General features: G+C 44.1%; 1 protein-coding gene across 4 annotated transcripts in view; it reads right to left on the reverse strand.

Annotated features, from left to right (window-relative positions):
- Positions 1-17551, reverse strand: part of LSP1 (lymphocyte specific protein 1) — a 311165-nt gene that overhangs the window by 55808 nt on the left and 237806 nt on the right. For all 4 annotated transcript variants that reach the window (XM_078682743.1, XM_078682745.1, XM_078682742.1 and 1 more), the window contains exons 6-9: positions 9809-9952; positions 9157-9200; positions 7870-7951; positions 4318-4458 (exon numbers count right to left, since the gene is read on the reverse strand). In XM_078682743.1, the coding sequence (XP_078538869.1) occupies positions 4318-4458; positions 7870-7951; positions 9157-9200; positions 9809-9952 (411 nt within the window). The remainder of the gene's footprint in view (positions 1-4317; positions 4459-7869; positions 7952-9156; positions 9201-9808; positions 9953-17551) is intronic.

Below are 17551 nucleotides of genomic sequence, written 5' to 3' on the forward strand. Positions count from 1 at the left end.
GCTCTTGATGTGGCCAACTCTCGGAAGGCAGCCTCTTTCCCCTAGTCGAGGATGCTGGGAAGCATTGGTAAGTAAAGATTAGCCTTCTGTGAGGGCATTAATGTCTCCAGTAGGAAGCATGCTTCTTTCTTCTCTTCGAATTGCTCCCCATCGGTGTCTGCAGACCTGTTATGAGGCTGGTGTAAAAAGATAAATCAAGTGGTAAAGGACTTGAGGGATAACTCTCTACCCCTTCCTCTGAGGACACGACATCAAGATCCTGCCATGTGTCCTCGAACTGGCTTTGTTAGTCAAACACTGCCGTTTTTCCACCTCTTTGAGCTCGTAGAACTCCTCCTGTTCTTCATGTTGATCAGGGGCTGCAAGGGCCTCCATGCCTGCTTGATCGCCTTCGGCCAGGATGCCTGTCGAAGGTTTGCTCAGGATACAAAACTCCCTAAAGGAGTTGTTGAATTCCTTTCTTGGAAGCAGGGCCGACATTTCCACCTAGAGACTGTTTCTTTCGCTCAACCTTGAGCGCTCTTTGTTCAGCGTTAAGTGCTAGTGGCATTCTGTTTTTCGGCGTTGAGGGTTCTCCTGGCGTCAAGCCCTTGTCCGTCACTCTTGCTCCCTCACGGGTAGGTGTCTGCGCCATTGAAGTTTTTGTCATTTACTTCCCCCATCTGTGTCCTTTCTACTTGTGTTTTGATGTTGAGGCTGCCTTCGAGGACTTAGAGTCCGAGCGTTTACCCTCCAAGCATTTTGATGGTTTGGTTATCTTAAGTCTTATTCACGGCATCCTCCGCCTCCTTTGATGCATGCCTTTATTCGGCATTGGCTGCATAGACTTCATCGACTTCAGATGTTTTGGCCTCCTCGATGTTCTCTTCATCATCGGTGGACACAGTGAGGTCTTTGAGTGATTTCTGCGTCTTCTGAGAGCTCACCATGGTGTAATGTTGTAGTCTCTGTCAGCATTGTACCTTGAGTGTTTTTGGAACAAACTCTGCACAGGCCTCACAGTTGTCATCCTTGTGGTCCTTCGCCAAGCAAAGATTAGACTTCGTGTGTGTCTCTTTAAGACTTTGCGATGACAGTTGGGGCAAACTGAGTATTTTCCATGTCCCTTGTCTGCCTCTTACCTCTTTATTCTCAGACCACGTTGTTCTGACTGGCGGGGTTCTCGGGAACAAGAAGGTTCTCCTTCTCCATTCTAGATTGTCTTGTGGTCTTTGGCAAATTTTTTTTTTTCCAACTCCTATTCTTCTTCTCAAAAATTCTTCAGAACTCCTCCTTGCTTCAAGACCCAACAGAGGAAAAAAAGACTCTGAAGTTGGCAACCATGCACAGAAACTTCTGGGGCACCATCTGTCGCCACACAGGAGATGGACTTACCATCAAATAGTAGTCAACGACACTAAAAAAAACAAAAAAACAAAAAAATGTTCTGGACCTAACCAGTAGATGGCGGAATAATGTGAATCCAGAAAAGGATTCATGCTGTAAAACAGCCAGTTACATGCAATGTTATCCTGGAATGGGGCGTACTCTGCTTTTTGGCTACCAGACGATTGTAGGCACGGATCTGTTGAATATTCCCAAGATGCTCCTATATGTAACTGCATCTTTTTGATTCAATCCTGTGTGGAATAGGTAGTGAACATTCTTATGATGGAAATAGTATGTAGTATCCCCAGTAAACCTAGAACTGTAACTGCACATCAAATTATTTTACTGTGTGCAAGAGGAGCTGGACATACATGGTAGAGAAGTGTTTCCCAAACTTTCGGTCGAGACCCCCTGGTGGGTCCCGAGCGGACTTATGGTTGGTTGCGAATGTCCAAGCAATAAAAAAAGATGCCTTTAAAATCTGTATTTATCTTGTCACATTTGCAGTGCTTTAAAGACGGAGGCCAAATGTCAGACTAGGTCTTCTGCTGCTTATGTTTTTTTAGCATGGGGACTGTTTTACACACCGTCACAGTTTTGTTGGGGTACTTGAAATGTGAAAGAAAAAGCTGGAGGATGTAATTTTTTGTAGCACACAACAAAATGTAAATACCTGTAAATTAACTGTACACATTCAGCAGTTGAGAAAGCAAACATTAAGCACAATTTTTTGTAATTTTTGAGTGTGATGTAAACAAAGATTTCAATGGGATCAGAAAAAAATGACGCTTTACTTGGTGAGGGACAAATAATAGATATAAAGGACAGTGTGCTAAAACACGATGCTTTAATTACATTAAAAAAAAATCATCCATCTCATGTCCATTTAAGCTAGGTGGGTCACGAATGTTTGTCGTACTAAAAAGTGAGTTTTGGTTCTAAAAAGTTGGGAAACACTATGGTAGAGTATACTCTTAGAGGCTATTACTTTTTTTAAGATAGGTTGAGACACTGAATAACATTTTGAACAGTTTTGCCTGCGCACGTAGGAGCTCATTAGGCAAGAGTTTCAGGTAGGAACATCAAAGAAATGGGGGAGAAGGCGCACATTTCCAGACACTGTGTATTTTGGGTGAATCAGGAACTATTTCCGTACACTGGCCTACACGGTGTACTCTGGGTTCTCAGAATTTGTAACTCTGAGTTGCCTGGTGTATTTTTGTGGACTTCATAGATGAGACTGCATACTCATTTTATTTCAACCTGTAACTGTTGACTGCATGACTGTATATGAAGCAGAATATTACCTTTACCCTGTAGGGTGTAGTGAGGGTGTATACGAAGCTGCAATTCTACTTTGTAGCCTATAGTCTAAATGTCTGACACACAGTGACTGCACTTTCCATAGTGACCTTTGGATAAACCAGAAGCTGAATTCTGGGTACATCTTAAGCTATGACAGCATGGTATACGAGTGTACTTCAACATGACCACTGATTGGAATAATGGCGTGTGGAAGACAAAACATGCTTGGCCCTGCATTTGTATTTCCCCCTAATGACCTGCATGGCAAACTACTTTCATTAGCCCTCTACTTCCATGGACAAGCATACAAAGTACTGCAGCTTGTAAGACTTGTGGGTTAGGAGGGGTATTGGAGTGCCTACACTCCTTATTTCAGATTTAGGCAAGACTAACTCTTTCTCCATTTCGCGTACATTTTGGTCCCATGTCTGTAGTGTCTTCCTTTGCAACTCAATGTAACCATTGCTCCTAAAAGCATTTAGTGGCTTGTTTGGAATTGCAATTTCTATAAAGCTCCAACAACACTTCATGGTAGATGACTATCGGTGTCACGGCTCCTCTAGCTTAGATTGCCCTTCAGTCATCAATACTTGCTTGAGGGATAAATGACTGGACCTGTAAGCATCAACAACTGTGAAACTGCTCTTTGGAAACTGAGCGACTCCTTTTGGCCATTGGTTCTAGGTACTGTGCTCCTTCCTGTTTGGGCTTTAAAGAATGTATGGTTTTTATTGGATGAGCAGATGTCAAGTTAGCTAGAGCTTAATGCTGCAACAAGTTCCCATTTCTTTTATCTAAAAACAGTAGTTGGAAAAGGCATCACTTTTGTACCTTCCTGCCAGAGATACTGCACCCAAGAGGTTATAAACTTAATAAACTCTAAGCTTTTTACGCAAGTGCTGGCTGCTCTTCACTGGCATCTTGCAGAACCTTACATCTCTAGTTCTGTGCATGTCAATGCTGACATTCATGAAAGCAAATGGCAGCTTTTCCTTATTTTGTACTTTGAGTTTACATACCCCACCTCCCTAGATTTGCACACAACAACCATATAATTTTCTAAAATCTTCTGAGGCCAGGAAGAGTTTCCTTCAGCTCTTCCCCACCTGTGTAACCTCCTACCTTTGGCTATTCAAAACACCAAGAACCATCTTCATTTTTGGGACAAGGTGAAGGTATGGCTCTTCTGAGAGCAGAAAGTTTGTGAGATTTGATGCCAAATAACAAATGGAACCCTTGCTACAAAGAGGCCATTCCGCATTGTGCTTAACCAGTAAATAAAACAAAGTGGGTAAATGCGAGCGGTGATCATACGCTGCGTGATGTACTCTTGGTTTACATGGGGCTGTAGTTCGTTGCTTTGGGTTTTCTCAGAGGATAAAGGTGCATCTAGAGTAGTGCACTATGAATATATTAGGAGGGATAACCAGACGTTGCATGGTTTATTCGGGTATAGCCGGAGGTATGATCATATCTTGCATACTAGTTCCAGAGTGTACTAGTGTGGGTGTCATTGCTCAGAGGGTTTCAGTAGGTGTTCACGTGGGCTATAGGAGTACCCCGAGTAGTGTATTCTCAATATATCCAGCGACAAAATTAAACTGCACATGGTGTGTTCGGGTATAGTCGAAGCTGGGATGGTACCTTGGTTGGTGTGACCTTCACTGCGTTCTGAGCTGAAATATCGCATGTCTCAAACAGGTTCTTCTTGTTGGCCACGGCCTCCACAGTGCTGATCAACTCGATGGATGGCTGGCGCTGTAGCTTGGGAGTTTTTGCAGAACTCTGAAATCAGAAAAAAAAGAAGAAAGAAAATCAAAATAATTACTTGTGAGGTTATTTTGCCTTATACAGTTTTGCCTCAAAACCTGCTCCTTAATATATTCTCATATTAAAGCCACCACTGAATAGCAAACACTAGTCTAGGGTGCTCAACTGTCCAAAGCACTTTCAATGTTCCCGTTTCTTCCGAGTAAAAACCTTAAGGGGCAATGAGAGGGGCTATGGTCCAGGTTAGTACAGAGCCTTGAAAGTATGCCTGGATGGACTACGGCCCGCAAAGCAATACAGGCACAAGCCACTTAGATTCCTACAAGAGAAATTAACTTACACACCTAAGTAAAAGATTTTGCAGTTAATGCACATGGAACACATTTTCGTTGGCCAGTAACCGCTGTTTAGCTCTTTGGAGTTGTGGCTACAGTCGTGCCCTGCTCTTTGGACAGCCATGACTATCAAAAAAGAGGCGGAGGAAAAATTGACTTCATTTTGTCAGGTACACCCTCCCAATCCTTCTACAAACTAAAGTACCTGGCATACGAGAGACAGCAGAGTACTGGGAATCATAACCTTTGGGAAATTAACCGATGTATAGGGGGCACCAAGCGTGGTTCTTTCCTTAAAAATGACAAAAGCAACTAAAGAGCTACAAGGGGTGGCCCGCTGTATATAGCTTTGTGTCACCACAGTGAAGAAGGGCCCGATGAGGGAGCATGTCACTTGGTGAGTGAGTGCCTTCGTCCTTCTTAAAGAAAGAACCACTGTGTACCCCCTTTGTGAGGATTAATTTCTCAGCGGTTAGGATTCCCAGAACTCTGTTGTATCTCGTGGATGAGAGTCTTTAGTTTGTAGAATTCTGGACAGTCCTTCCTGGTGGTCATTGAAAGGCCTCCTCTAATCCACAGTGAATCATAGTCTTGGATTTCGCTTCAGGATGTACACAACAAAATACCACTTCAAAAGAAGAAGACCTGTCTTCTGAAGCAGAAAACACGTCCACTTTTGCTACCCATCTTCTAGCCTAATTTACAGGGCTGAGGAGCCCCTACAAAACACTAGAGGCGCACCACTGCTAGATACACTCCTGTTGGCCTCACCCACGCCTGTGAAGCTGGTCAATACGAAGTAGAATCCCTGTGTATGGAGAAGCAAGTACTTGAATATTTGGCATTCAGAGGTCAACATTCTATAGCTATTAATTTTGATTATGTAGTCTTCAATTGTTTGAAAGTACATTTTCTATCCATTGAACTGGGCAGGCCCTCATCACTACCAATCAATCATAGTGTTTGTAGAGTGTACAGCTACTCGATGAGTGTCATGGCACTACACAGCTCGCTGAATATCTGTACTGACACATCTCTACTCAAAAGTCCCTTCAAACAGCCAGTAGGCTCCCAAAGGCACAGAAGGAGGGAGTTCTAGGAAGAGGCAGTGAGAAACAAAGAAGATCAACCCCTTACATCTCAGAACCACCACTAGAGTGGAGTGAAGAGATCAACCAGGAATGTACAGTCTAAGCCTGTTCCTGAGATAGCACACCCTTTTTGGTAGAAGGCCCTGTGTTTCAGCATGAACCCTTTAAACCGGACTCGCTCTTTAATGGGGGAAGGCAGTGAAGCGCTTTCAAAACTTTCACTAAAAGCCGAACTGAGGCATTCTGCACTAACTGCAGTCTTCTCAGTTGGTAAGCCGGCAGGCCCCAGAGCAGGACATTTGCATAGTCCAGACAGGACATGATCAGCGCATGAACTACTGTTTTCTGATGCTGCTAGGGTACCACTACAAGAATTAACACCAGATGCAACCAAAGATGCCCCTTTGGCCACAAATATTAAATGCCTCATTACTCTGGTGGAACACAACCACTTGAAAGCTCCCGTGGATGCTTAAGGTCTCTGAATATAACACAAAACCCCTGCACACACGTTCAGTTTCTGTTAATCTCACTTAATGGCAAATGTACCTCCGATTCATGCTGACACATAGCTGAATGTTGGCTTTTTGTGATGGTAATGCTAAATTTGTTCTTTAAGTTAATTGTTAATCGCACTCATGGCATTGTGGTGCTGAATTACTAATTGAGATACTTTTTGGGTTGAGGTGCTCCAGATGCCAATGGTTCTCAGGAAACTAGCAATTAGTTTTACAGCTCTCTCCTAAGGAAAGCGGCAACTAAGACAGGCACAGCAAGCTACCATGCTATATTTATCAATATAAGAAAGCAATTGTAACATGTTATACAGCAAAAAGCTACACACCACTATCACAGAGAATATAGCTGGGGCAGCTGTTTGATGAAGATGAAAGGAACAAAGTAGACCCAGGCCCACATTAGGTTCTTAGAAAAAAACAGATAAAGAGGGTGCTGGTTGCCTATCACTTTTTGGTGGTTATGGACCAAATGGAGGTTCACTTCTGTGCATTCTCCCACATAGATTAGGCAAAGACGTTTTGCCACTCTGGAGCAAAGGGTAAATCACTATCACCCACGCTTCTGAAAGACTATACAACTGTGCAGTTCAATCAAGGGGCAACTTGCCTTTAAAAGACTGCTGATTTTACCGTACCTACTCCAGAAAGGGCTCTTACACCCAGGACCAATGCTTTAGAAGAAGATAAATTCACTGTCAAACTGGAGTCTTTATTGAGTGGCCCTGTGAAATTGCAGCATAAGTAGCTGATGAGTAGTAAAATCCATCAGGGATTATATCCCAAGAGGGTGCTAGACCGGTCATCTTTCGGCCATCCAGAGAAGGGTCGCAGGGATTGCCTCCCAGCAACAATAAATGATCTACAATGTGAACAGAGGCATCCATGGTAAAGATTTGAGATGTGGGGATTGGCTGGTTGCTTGTTTCCTGCACTGCAAGTAGGGCCTCTATATCCACATCAAGAGTTAAGGGGGCACCTGCCTCTGCTGCTGGACAAGCATGTGGGTAACCACCTCAGCCATAGGATGCTGTGAGAGAAAGCCATGGATAAATAGTCTGCCCTCACTGACTTTCAGGTACCGCCCTTCTGAATCTGCAGATCGTCTATGGGCTTGTACCTCTGATTTTGATGACAGTCCGAGACTGAAGCAGATGGTTTGCCAATTGCACCGCTCTCTGACAAACCAGCCCACAGATTTCTATGTCTACCGTTTCTCCTAAGCTGACTGTATTCAAGCTTAAACATCTCATCAGGTGGGCAACGTGCACCCTGTCCTGTGAGTGCAGGCATGCAGCCCTCGCCTTTTCCAAGGTTTGATGTTGTGTTGCACACACCAGTTCTGCATTCCACATTACCCGTTTCCCATTTCCCAGGCCTAAATATCCCTCTTTGAGCTAATTTCACAGATTGCGCTCAGGTTTGCGAACCTGCTGAATGGTAAACATCGCACTACACAGTAGGCCCCTTTGAGAAAAATCTTACCTCAATGGCATGAGTGTACTGCTCCAATCGGTCATCAATTTTTGATATAGGGAGGGCAGGCTGAGTCTTCTTTACGCTGTTACTAAAAGAGAAGCCCAAGTAGATAGTGAGAAACACAGTGGAAATGACAATACGAAATATAGAATGTAAGAAAAAAAGGAGAAAGGCAGAAAGAAAAAAATTATAAGAACACACAAGTGGCTGAAAGAGATAGTAAAAAAGTGAGGAAGAAAAAGTGATCTAACAAGGGGAAGAAGGGGAGTGCAAAAGATGACAATGTCCCTGACTGGAGAAGATGATGGGCAGTGTCAGAATGAAGGGCACATGAGCAGCCTGCCAGGGAGGTCCAATACTCTAATCCCCTACTTTGTACCTCCATGTGCATTGTATGCAATTCTAGATCCATCTCATGAAGGAGCATCATCTAACCATGTTCCAAGTATCATCTTACCATGTTCCAAGTTGTGAAGCCATATTGAGTAGCTGCTCTTCTATCCAAACATGTAGATACAAAGCATGTTTTGGAGGACACATAATACCACTAAGACCAAGTGAGAGTCTGCTTACTACTAAGTATGCCTTCTTTCCTTAGATATCTGTGCGTAGTAACAATTTTGAAGTTTAAACAGCAACATCTCACATTCCCTAATAGGGCAAAAACAGGCTCTCACAAAACCACTGTTACAACAGTACCAACATAAAAATACGCAACTCACAAAGAATTGGAAAGCTAAGTATATCTTGCTATGCTCCGGTCAGGTGGTATCCTTAAATGCTGCCATTCAGGCAACGCCCAATGACTGGTCTTGGGTAATCTTGCTGGAAACCAGACTGCCTGATCATGATAGATCATAGTACGAGAGATCATAGCTACATCAGCACCAGCTGGCCACTGCTGTGGGCTGATGCTGTCAACCCCTGGTAAGGTTGTTCCGCAACACTACAACATACTACACTCCTATATATAAAACAGCGATTGAACAACCATTAGAAGCATTTATGGTTAAGAAACAGCAGGGTATGGTGCCTGAGCAATCGCTGTTGGTTTAAGAGCCTGCTATATAACGAGAAGAACCAACCAGTCTCTTTGGAGAATATTTTGAAAGCACATTTCATCCCCATTCCAAGTTCTGTATTCACAGGGAGTTGAGGGAGGGCCCATGAATTAATCTATATGGCTATGGGTAGACATCAGCAACCCACATAACCATACGAGAGTAGGTATATCCATCCCTATACTTTGGGAAGAATGAAGTCTCTCAGGTAGAAGACAAGGCCTTAACTCACCTCTTCTTGATTGAACGGTTCAAGGATTCGGTCCGTTCCAGGATCTAAGGGAGAGAAAAAAAACAAGAACTCATGGGTAAAACAATTCTGGACGGGGGAAGTGGCCCTGAAGGTAAAACCTGGTGAGGGGCCCAAATGACAGCACTGAGTGCTTTAAGGACACAATACCATCACTAAGGCATGGTCAAATATTAGCCCTCTCTTGAATGCAAATGACTGACAGTCCACAGCATATATGGGCCACGATGTGACTTGTGTGAGATACGGAAGATATCAAGCAGCAGGAGAGGCGAAGTTCAAATGTACCCTTTTTCAGAGATCAACTTCACAATTTCCAAGATTGCACACTGACCTTTTCATGTCTTGCACAGCGCCCCCTTCATTGAGCACATCTAGCATCCTTCCAGTAGAGCATTAAGACTACTTCCTGGGATATACAACAGCCCTTGGTCCTGCTAGAGTTTATGATCCATCTGCTTACGACACCTTGATTCGTCGACTCTTGTGTAATCACGTAATACTATCAAGAGTGGATTTCCTTGTGTGCACATTTCAGTCTGGAATGCTTGCTCTTTTTGTGGAGCTCAATACACTCATCCCTTTCCCCCGTACCAACACCTCCCACAGCACCTGACCCATTCCAAACATGCACCTTGATTGTGGGACTCAATGGAGACAGAGGGCGATTTGCCTCATCCCCGTCACTCCCAGAGCAGCTAAGTGTCTTCAGTCGTTGTTCGGCTGCCTCCCATCTTTGTCTTTCATGTTCCTCCTCTTCTGCCTTTAGCTTCTCTGCCTGCAAATGGGGACATAATAAGCAGCCATTTCACAGGGGTGTAAAGACTCAATTAGTGGTGACAATCTATGGCAATCAAAGCTTTGAGGACTGGTAAAAACACAAGTAAAGGCTGAGGCGTGCAAAGCATATGCTGAACAAAGGCTTCTACAGAGTGAAAGCGAGATAGTGGTGTTAGAAGGACTCATATCTAACAGAGTGTAAAACATTTTGTGCAAAGTTGGGTTTTACCAACTTCTTTATATTGTTTTGAAAATGTTGCCAATGAAATGTATGTAGTAAAAAAATATATAGCAGTGATAGAATTCGGCAATAAGTAGGTTTTTCAGAAACAAAATTATAGCAAAACCTACTGTTTATGGAGGAATTGAAAAATATATTGCAAAATCTCTTTTTTTAATGAAAATGTGATCAGTAAAGTTTTGCAAAATTGAAAAGCTGGCTTAAACTGTGAAGTCGATCACCTTCAAAATACTTAAGCTGCAAAAATATATTAACTTGTGCTAACTAGAACTCCCGGTCTTATTCCCACTACTGAGCCACATTAAGAAAACGACTCAAATCGAGAAGCGAACTTCTCACTGGCTCCAGTTGTAGACATTAAAAATGCCTTAACAAAATTAACAATTAAACATTAACTATATTGTCAGAATCAAGCTAATGAAGTTGCGAGTCACTAGATAAAATGGAGTTTCTATTGTTTACACAAAAACATGCCTGCTTAGAGTTCGTATGGACATCTAACAAAGAATATCCAAAGTAAACAACCAAAAAGTTATTTTTTGAAACTACATTAACATTGCAAGCATGTAGAGTCTAGAATGTTGTGCATTTACGGCCACAGTCCTAGTAATGTGCAGAGAGCCAAAATGGCTGCTACTTCAAGGTTGATCCAGCATCAGTGGTTGCCTATTAAAGCTAACCTGACGAGCCATTAAACTGTGGGCACTCCAATAATAGAAAAGGCCAAATGATAGTGTTCCCTTAAATTAGCTTACATTCAGTCATCAGATTACCGCTCCCTTCCCTGAGAAGAAAGCTATAATTCCTTGAAAAGGGGTCTAATTACACCGAATTATGGGCCGAATAGTCAACAGGAAATTGGTAAGATTTCCCGATACAGAGGTAACCATAAAAAGGTTGGTATGCCTGGATCCAGGTGACTCAGTCATCACTCATACTCGCACGTGACTGTGCAACAGAGCAGCTATCCTTTATGAAAACAACTTCTTTGAGAAAGCTATCAATTTCCACCAAGTCAATGTGCCTGAACTAGGTAAAAATGTTTAGAACACGAGGTATTCCACAAAGAATTAAAAGTATAAAATATACATAAAACCCCCAACAATGACAGCTTACCCTCCCTTACCTACTAATCTATTCTACAGCAGGGACCCTGGAGACAGAGTTATATAGAAAACAATTCTCTATTGCTTTATAGAAGCCATCACCCCAAATTATTGAGGGAGAACTTGCCTGTGGGCCTATTCCTTCGGATCAGGTTTAATTGCTCCCATATCTCTAAATCCAAGGGGCGCAGGCGGACACACACACACACACACACACACACACACACACAGACACAGACACAGACACACAGACAGACACACACACAAGATTTAGCGACATCCCTGGTGCAGAGACAGTATCTCACCCGATCAGGAGTCACAGCAGCTAAACAGGAGAGAGACAACAACCGTTCTGCCCTACTGAAAGTAACCCCTAAAGGAACCTCAACAGAGATTAGTGTGCGTCAGCACTTTCCGCAATTTTTCGAACCAGTATAAAACATGTGATCTGTAAAATAATATCCTGACTAAAGCGGAGCACACATATCCAAAACCTTTATTGCCTTTAAATGTAATCAGTATCTCAAAGTACGGTTAGTTCATACTAGACCGACTAATCCCCCTGTTTCTAGACAAGATACATTGTGGGACCTGCTTTCTGTGAAGGGACATTTTCCAGGCGCAGCATATGGGGTCTGCGCATACACTAGACCTACCACTCGTGGATCTAGGACTCCACACACCGTGTGAAGTTTGTCAAAATACAAACTGTAACAGCTAGAAACTCATCTACCTCAGTTCTTGCCCTTGTGGTCTCCACTATGTGGGGACGACTGCCTGTAAAATCATGACACGAATCACAAAACATTGGAGTACTATCCATAGTAAACGCATCTCTACCGAGCTACAAAACACTTTCTGGACAAAGAGCATACTGTGAATGGACTCCTCTTGGACGGTATTATATAAACCCACACTACCAACAAATGGAAGTCATGTCTCACAGATCTTGTATGTTAAGGAACAACGTTTGGTTTTCAGACTACGTAGCCAGGAGAATGGCTTGGATGATGACATCCTTTGGCTTACTCTACCATTTTCACACAGGACATATATTTCTGTTAGCCAATTGCCTATTTGGCGCTCGGATCCCATTATATAACATAAAATATTTGTTTGGGGTCTGACTGTATCCTGCTAGAATCACACCGATACATGTTAATGGCAATTTGTGCCTCAAAGTTTTAGCCTAGTCAGCACCCTGCACAATTGACTTCAAAGACATTTAGAATAAGGACTGTTGCCCCTTTCCGTTCTCCAGTAGTTCTCCACTGTTTACCTGTTTCTCATGTCTCTGGGAAAAGAGGAGCTCAATGAGGCACACAAGACAAGAATTGTCACTTTCAGGATCGTTCTACAACCTGTTACTTTTAATATGATTTTAAAATACATCTCATTGGTCCCATATAATTCCTGGGGTTTTTCTCCCTTCACAGCTCATACAGTAAATGAGTCTTATAGTAATTTAAGTGCTATTTTGCACCCAAAGTATATTTCCCAGCATTCCACTATGGACAGGTTTGATTCTCAATTGTTTCCTGACCTATTACGAACGTCGAATAAGTCCCTCAGTAGTCTAAGTGGACACCAGCGCTGAGACTACATTTCCCTGCATTCCTTCATGGACATGCTGATGTCATGCTTTGGCGCATCCTCAGAGGGCTTCATAATGAAGCACACAAGGCCGTTTTTTGCGTTCTCAATTTCCAGTGAGTAAAGAGCTTGTTAAGGGCCATACCATACAATGGGTGCCGTTTGACACTGAATCATTTTTCAGCACCTTATGTCGTATCCTCTACGTGGATTAAAAAGTTTTAGAGTTCTCTTCTGTATGCTGGTCTTTGTCGTCATGGTTCGAAATGGGTCGATTTGTGCTGTTAAAGTCTGTTTGAAAAAGCTATCAGTTGTGCTCGAGTAAGCAGGCTCATTACAGTACGTTTATAGATCTTTTTTGTGTCTCCTTAAAATGCCAGTGTGGACCCTGAGCTCTTCACGAGGGCCATCTTTGAGTAAACACTTAGGACCCAACTACACTTACATCACACCTTGCTGGAATCACTTAGAAGGCCAATATCTGGTATTCATGGATGGTGATGGTGGCACTCACATACTAGCGTGTTGACGTGATTTGGTCATAATAGACTGTGCTACTGACGAACTAAGAAGTCATGTATACATTCTTTTCTCTGCAGGTCCAGCAGAAGTGATTTCCTTAAAGGTTTTGGTGACCACTTGTTTTTCGAGTCGCATTCTATATTTTTTTTAGCATTGTTTGGCAGAAGTAACTAATTGTTAGGTCCTGATGAACGTTCCTACCCCTATGATGAGGTTAATAGGTGGACAGAAACATGTTAACTGAATAGACAACTTATAAAAACACTTCCAGGATGGATCAATTTCTCCTCCCTGTAGACTCATTTGTGCTTAGTTTTTAGTCCTAACCACCACAGTCCAGAATAAAGCTTAATATCTGTGGGATAGTTCATTTAACTCACTTGATTTTTTAAATTCTCACACTCTGCATTATCCACCTACAACTCTGTCTCACACAGGATCCAATTAAAACATTCAAAGAGCTCCCCCATTGTGTTTCGGAGTTCGGAGATGAAGCATGCCACCATTGGTGAGTGCGTTATTAGTCTTAATAAAGGAATATCCCCAGACACCTTAGTTCACATTTTCATTGGTGTAGCGTCTTAGACCCCGGTATTTTGTTGAAGTTTTCATTGTTAGTGTGGGGAGCCAATACCTGCTGGTCTTAAAACTTGCCGGGCACTTTTGGTATGAGTGTTTAGATTCATGTCAGACTGCTGGTTCTCCAGAGTCCACCTTTCAACCAACCCTAGCCTAGACAACATAAACATGTATCCATCGTAATATGCGTTTTTCATTCCCCATCATGATATTGAGATGTAGGTCAAGAAGCAAATTCAAGAGAAACTTTCAGTGAATGACAAAAAGCGATAGCCAATCAAAGGAGACTCCCCCAAGCCCCTCTAAATGCCCGTTGTTGAATTAATCAGGGGGCCTGAGTTTCTATGCAAAAACAACAACTCCGAGCGTACTTGTAATGATTTATACTTTGGTGACCTTTTGTGATATAGTCTGGATCTAAATTGTCCAGAGTGCTGCAGGATGCTTGTTTCTGGTCCAGGGAGGACCTGGCCTGGCAGTTCGGGCTGGACAGTCCAATGAGAAGCAGGGTCAAGATTGATTTGCATATGGCTGTGCTAAGCTGTAATAGCATGGGGAACAAAAAACGATGGATTTAGGCCCAAGTCTCTGTACTGGGGTGAATGTTTGAAATTGTTCAGCATTCGAGCCATCAACTGTTCTTTTTGCAAACTCCCCAGCATTTAAAAAGAGGGCTCTGGTCCTTTCCTTATAGTTCCTTCATGTGCTATTTGGTAATCTCAAGCCACATCATAAAGAGGTAGGCCTAACCTGAAAAGGTTATCTGTGAGGGCAATGTAGACATCCTATTGTTATCACTTAAAATATGGATGGAGACTCTTATCTGTACTTTTGTTTTATGTGGCTTACTCAGACACTTTGGTTAATAAAGCTCTCATTGGGAACTTTAATGGATCTGCAACCCGTATTTATTACAGAGGGGCTTTTATAGGTCTCAGTTTTGACAGTATAGCTTTCTTAATGGACATTGCTAGCAATATACATTTCCTTTGGGTCAGTTCTTTTCGACCAGTCTCTTTCGGTCATTGTTTTTAGGTCTCGCCAAGCGCTGCAGCACATGCGTTGCTCGCTGGCGAGAGATATTGTGAGAGAGTGGTTTCAGAAGGGGGGCTTGAAGCCCCGCCCCTCATTTCCATTGGCTGGCATCAATGTTTATGCTAAACGTTGACCTGCCATTGGAAATTAGAGGGTTTTTTTTGCCTCCCTTTCGCCTTTTGGGACGGCCCCTCCGGACTGGATCGCTTGCTTCACGGATATCGTGAAGCACTTTCTTATCTTCCCGAGGCATGTTATATAAACAAGCCGTGATCCAGTCCTGATGGGCCGTCCCAAAAGGAGGCAGGGCTGCAGGCAGGCACAACGCGCCCCACCCGTCACTTTACTCCCTCCCTCTCGCTCCGCCCGTTCGGAGCTCTCCCGGGCATCATTGGCTCTCGAAGGCCACGTGTGGTCCGCAACACCATTTCTTTAGGCGATGCCGTCTCAGGTGAGATGGGCTTTCACTCAGCTGTCGCATCTGAAGCCTTTTGGCTGTCAGTGAAATGAAGCAATGGACTGTATTTTATGGCATTCTGTGCTTTTTGTAGCGCTCCCAACATTTCAGAGCAGTCTGCGGAGGTGAAAAAGGTACTGGAATAAGTGGCCTGTGTTAAGTAGAGCACTACAGAATTGCAGGACGGCTGGCAAGCGCTGTAACAAATAACCTATTCTTAACACGTGGAGGTGGGGACCGAGGGCTGATCAGTGAAGGTTGTTCATTGTTGCTCCAGTTACACACGTGTGTGTTTGTATGTGTAAAGCCTCTATTGGTGATTAATTAGTGAACGTCGTGCTCGAAATATTACACATTCCAGGCAAACACAGTCTCGGATTTAAGCCGCATTTCAACATCAAAACCAGACAGCAGCGTTGCTTGCCCCCGCCTCACCCATTACTCAGTCTTTCACAAGGTAACTTGCTGCACTGGTGTTTTGCCTTTTCTCTGTGGTGCCTCTGCACCTTGTACTATTCCGTTCCTTGAGGATGGTTACAGGCTGCACTGGGAGCGCTGCCACGTCAACAGAGTCACAGCACTCTCCCCTCGCAATATTCCTCTCTGACAGCGACATGTTCGACTAAGATTGTTGTCTCTTCCGTGGGGTAGTTACGTATCCCCTCTGCATCTCATGTGTGGTGTGAGGTCAATTGCTTCAGTGGGGGTGTGTGGTCTCTTTTCTGGGGTGGTCCCAAGTATAGAGCACACTTCTATTGAACACTCACCCTCACACTGGCGCGCGCGCCCACACTGCCCCCATCGCTTATTTCATCATTAAGTGTCTGGCACGAGGTCGCTTGCTGCAGTGGGAGTGTTGTCCCTTTTCTGGGGAGGCCCCAAGTACAGAGCGCACTTCTATTGTATACACACCTTGATGCGCACGCCCACGCTGCCCCCCTTGCTTCTTTCATCATAAGTGTTTGGCACGAGGCCAGTTGCTGCTTTAGGAGTGTTCTCTCATCTTTGGGATGATTGGAGTGTTGTGGCCAGGGTCACTGGTACCCTGGGAGTGTTGTTCTTCTCTGAGGTAGCGCTGCACATTTGAAATTATTAAGAGTCTGGCTGGCACACAGCCCCTTTTTGTGTTGAAAAGGTTGCCTCTTTTGGGTGGCACTGCCCCCTCTGTATTATTATGTCTCTTCTATACGTTCATTTTTCCTCACCGTATGCGGCCTCTTCTTTGGGGCGACCCCGTACCCCATTCTCTGTCCGACACGTGGTCACTTACTGTATTCAGGGTGTATCTGCTGCTTTGGGATTTCCACTGCGGGAGCCTCGCCTCCTGCCGACTCTGAAGGGCTGTGATGTGGGGAGGAGGGACAGGCTAGGAGGGCTTGTTTGCTGTTCGGATCTCCCTTGTTCAGAGAAGATAATCCTTCTTTACAGCCCTGTGTGTAAAGGAGCTGCAGGGCGCAGGAACTTTCGCCAAAAGAGGTGTTGGAGAGGAAGCCTCGCGTGGATCAGGACTCATCATTGGGTTGCAGCAGAGCAGCACACGGTCAAGCTATTGCCCTCCAGAACCAAGATGCCTCTATGTGGACTTCTCCCGCCCTTCTCCACAAAGTGAAAGTAGAGGCAGGCTGAACCCGGCTCTAGCCTCACCCCTCACCTCCCCGAACCGGTTAGTGGCCTAGTCACCCTACAAGTCTGGCGAGACAAAAGACACGGGAATTCGCATGACCACATGCCAATAAGGACCTTCCCATGTGAGGATCACTAATACCGGCCTCTCCAAGGGCAAGGTGAGTGCGTCACAACCTTCACAGGAGTGCGCGGGGAAAAACGACTGCATCACGACCCTCACAGGAGCACCTTGAGGGCAAGATGAATGCATCACAACCTTCACAGGAGTGCCTTGGGAGGGGGGGGGGGGGGGCAAGATGACTGCGTCACAACCCTCACAAGGGCGCCTTGGGGTACGGCTTCTGCCAAATGAACTACTGCTAAAATACTTTTTCAAAACACAGCCCTAAGTGTGCTTACTCCCAGGGTGTGAAACAATGCCACAATGCAATAGGTCTC

Source organism: Lissotriton helveticus, chromosome 3_1 (genome assembly GCF_964261635.1).
Source record: "Lissotriton helveticus chromosome 3_1, aLisHel1.1, whole genome shotgun sequence".
Classification (NCBI taxonomy): domain Eukaryota; kingdom Metazoa; phylum Chordata; class Amphibia; order Caudata; family Salamandridae; genus Lissotriton; species Lissotriton helveticus.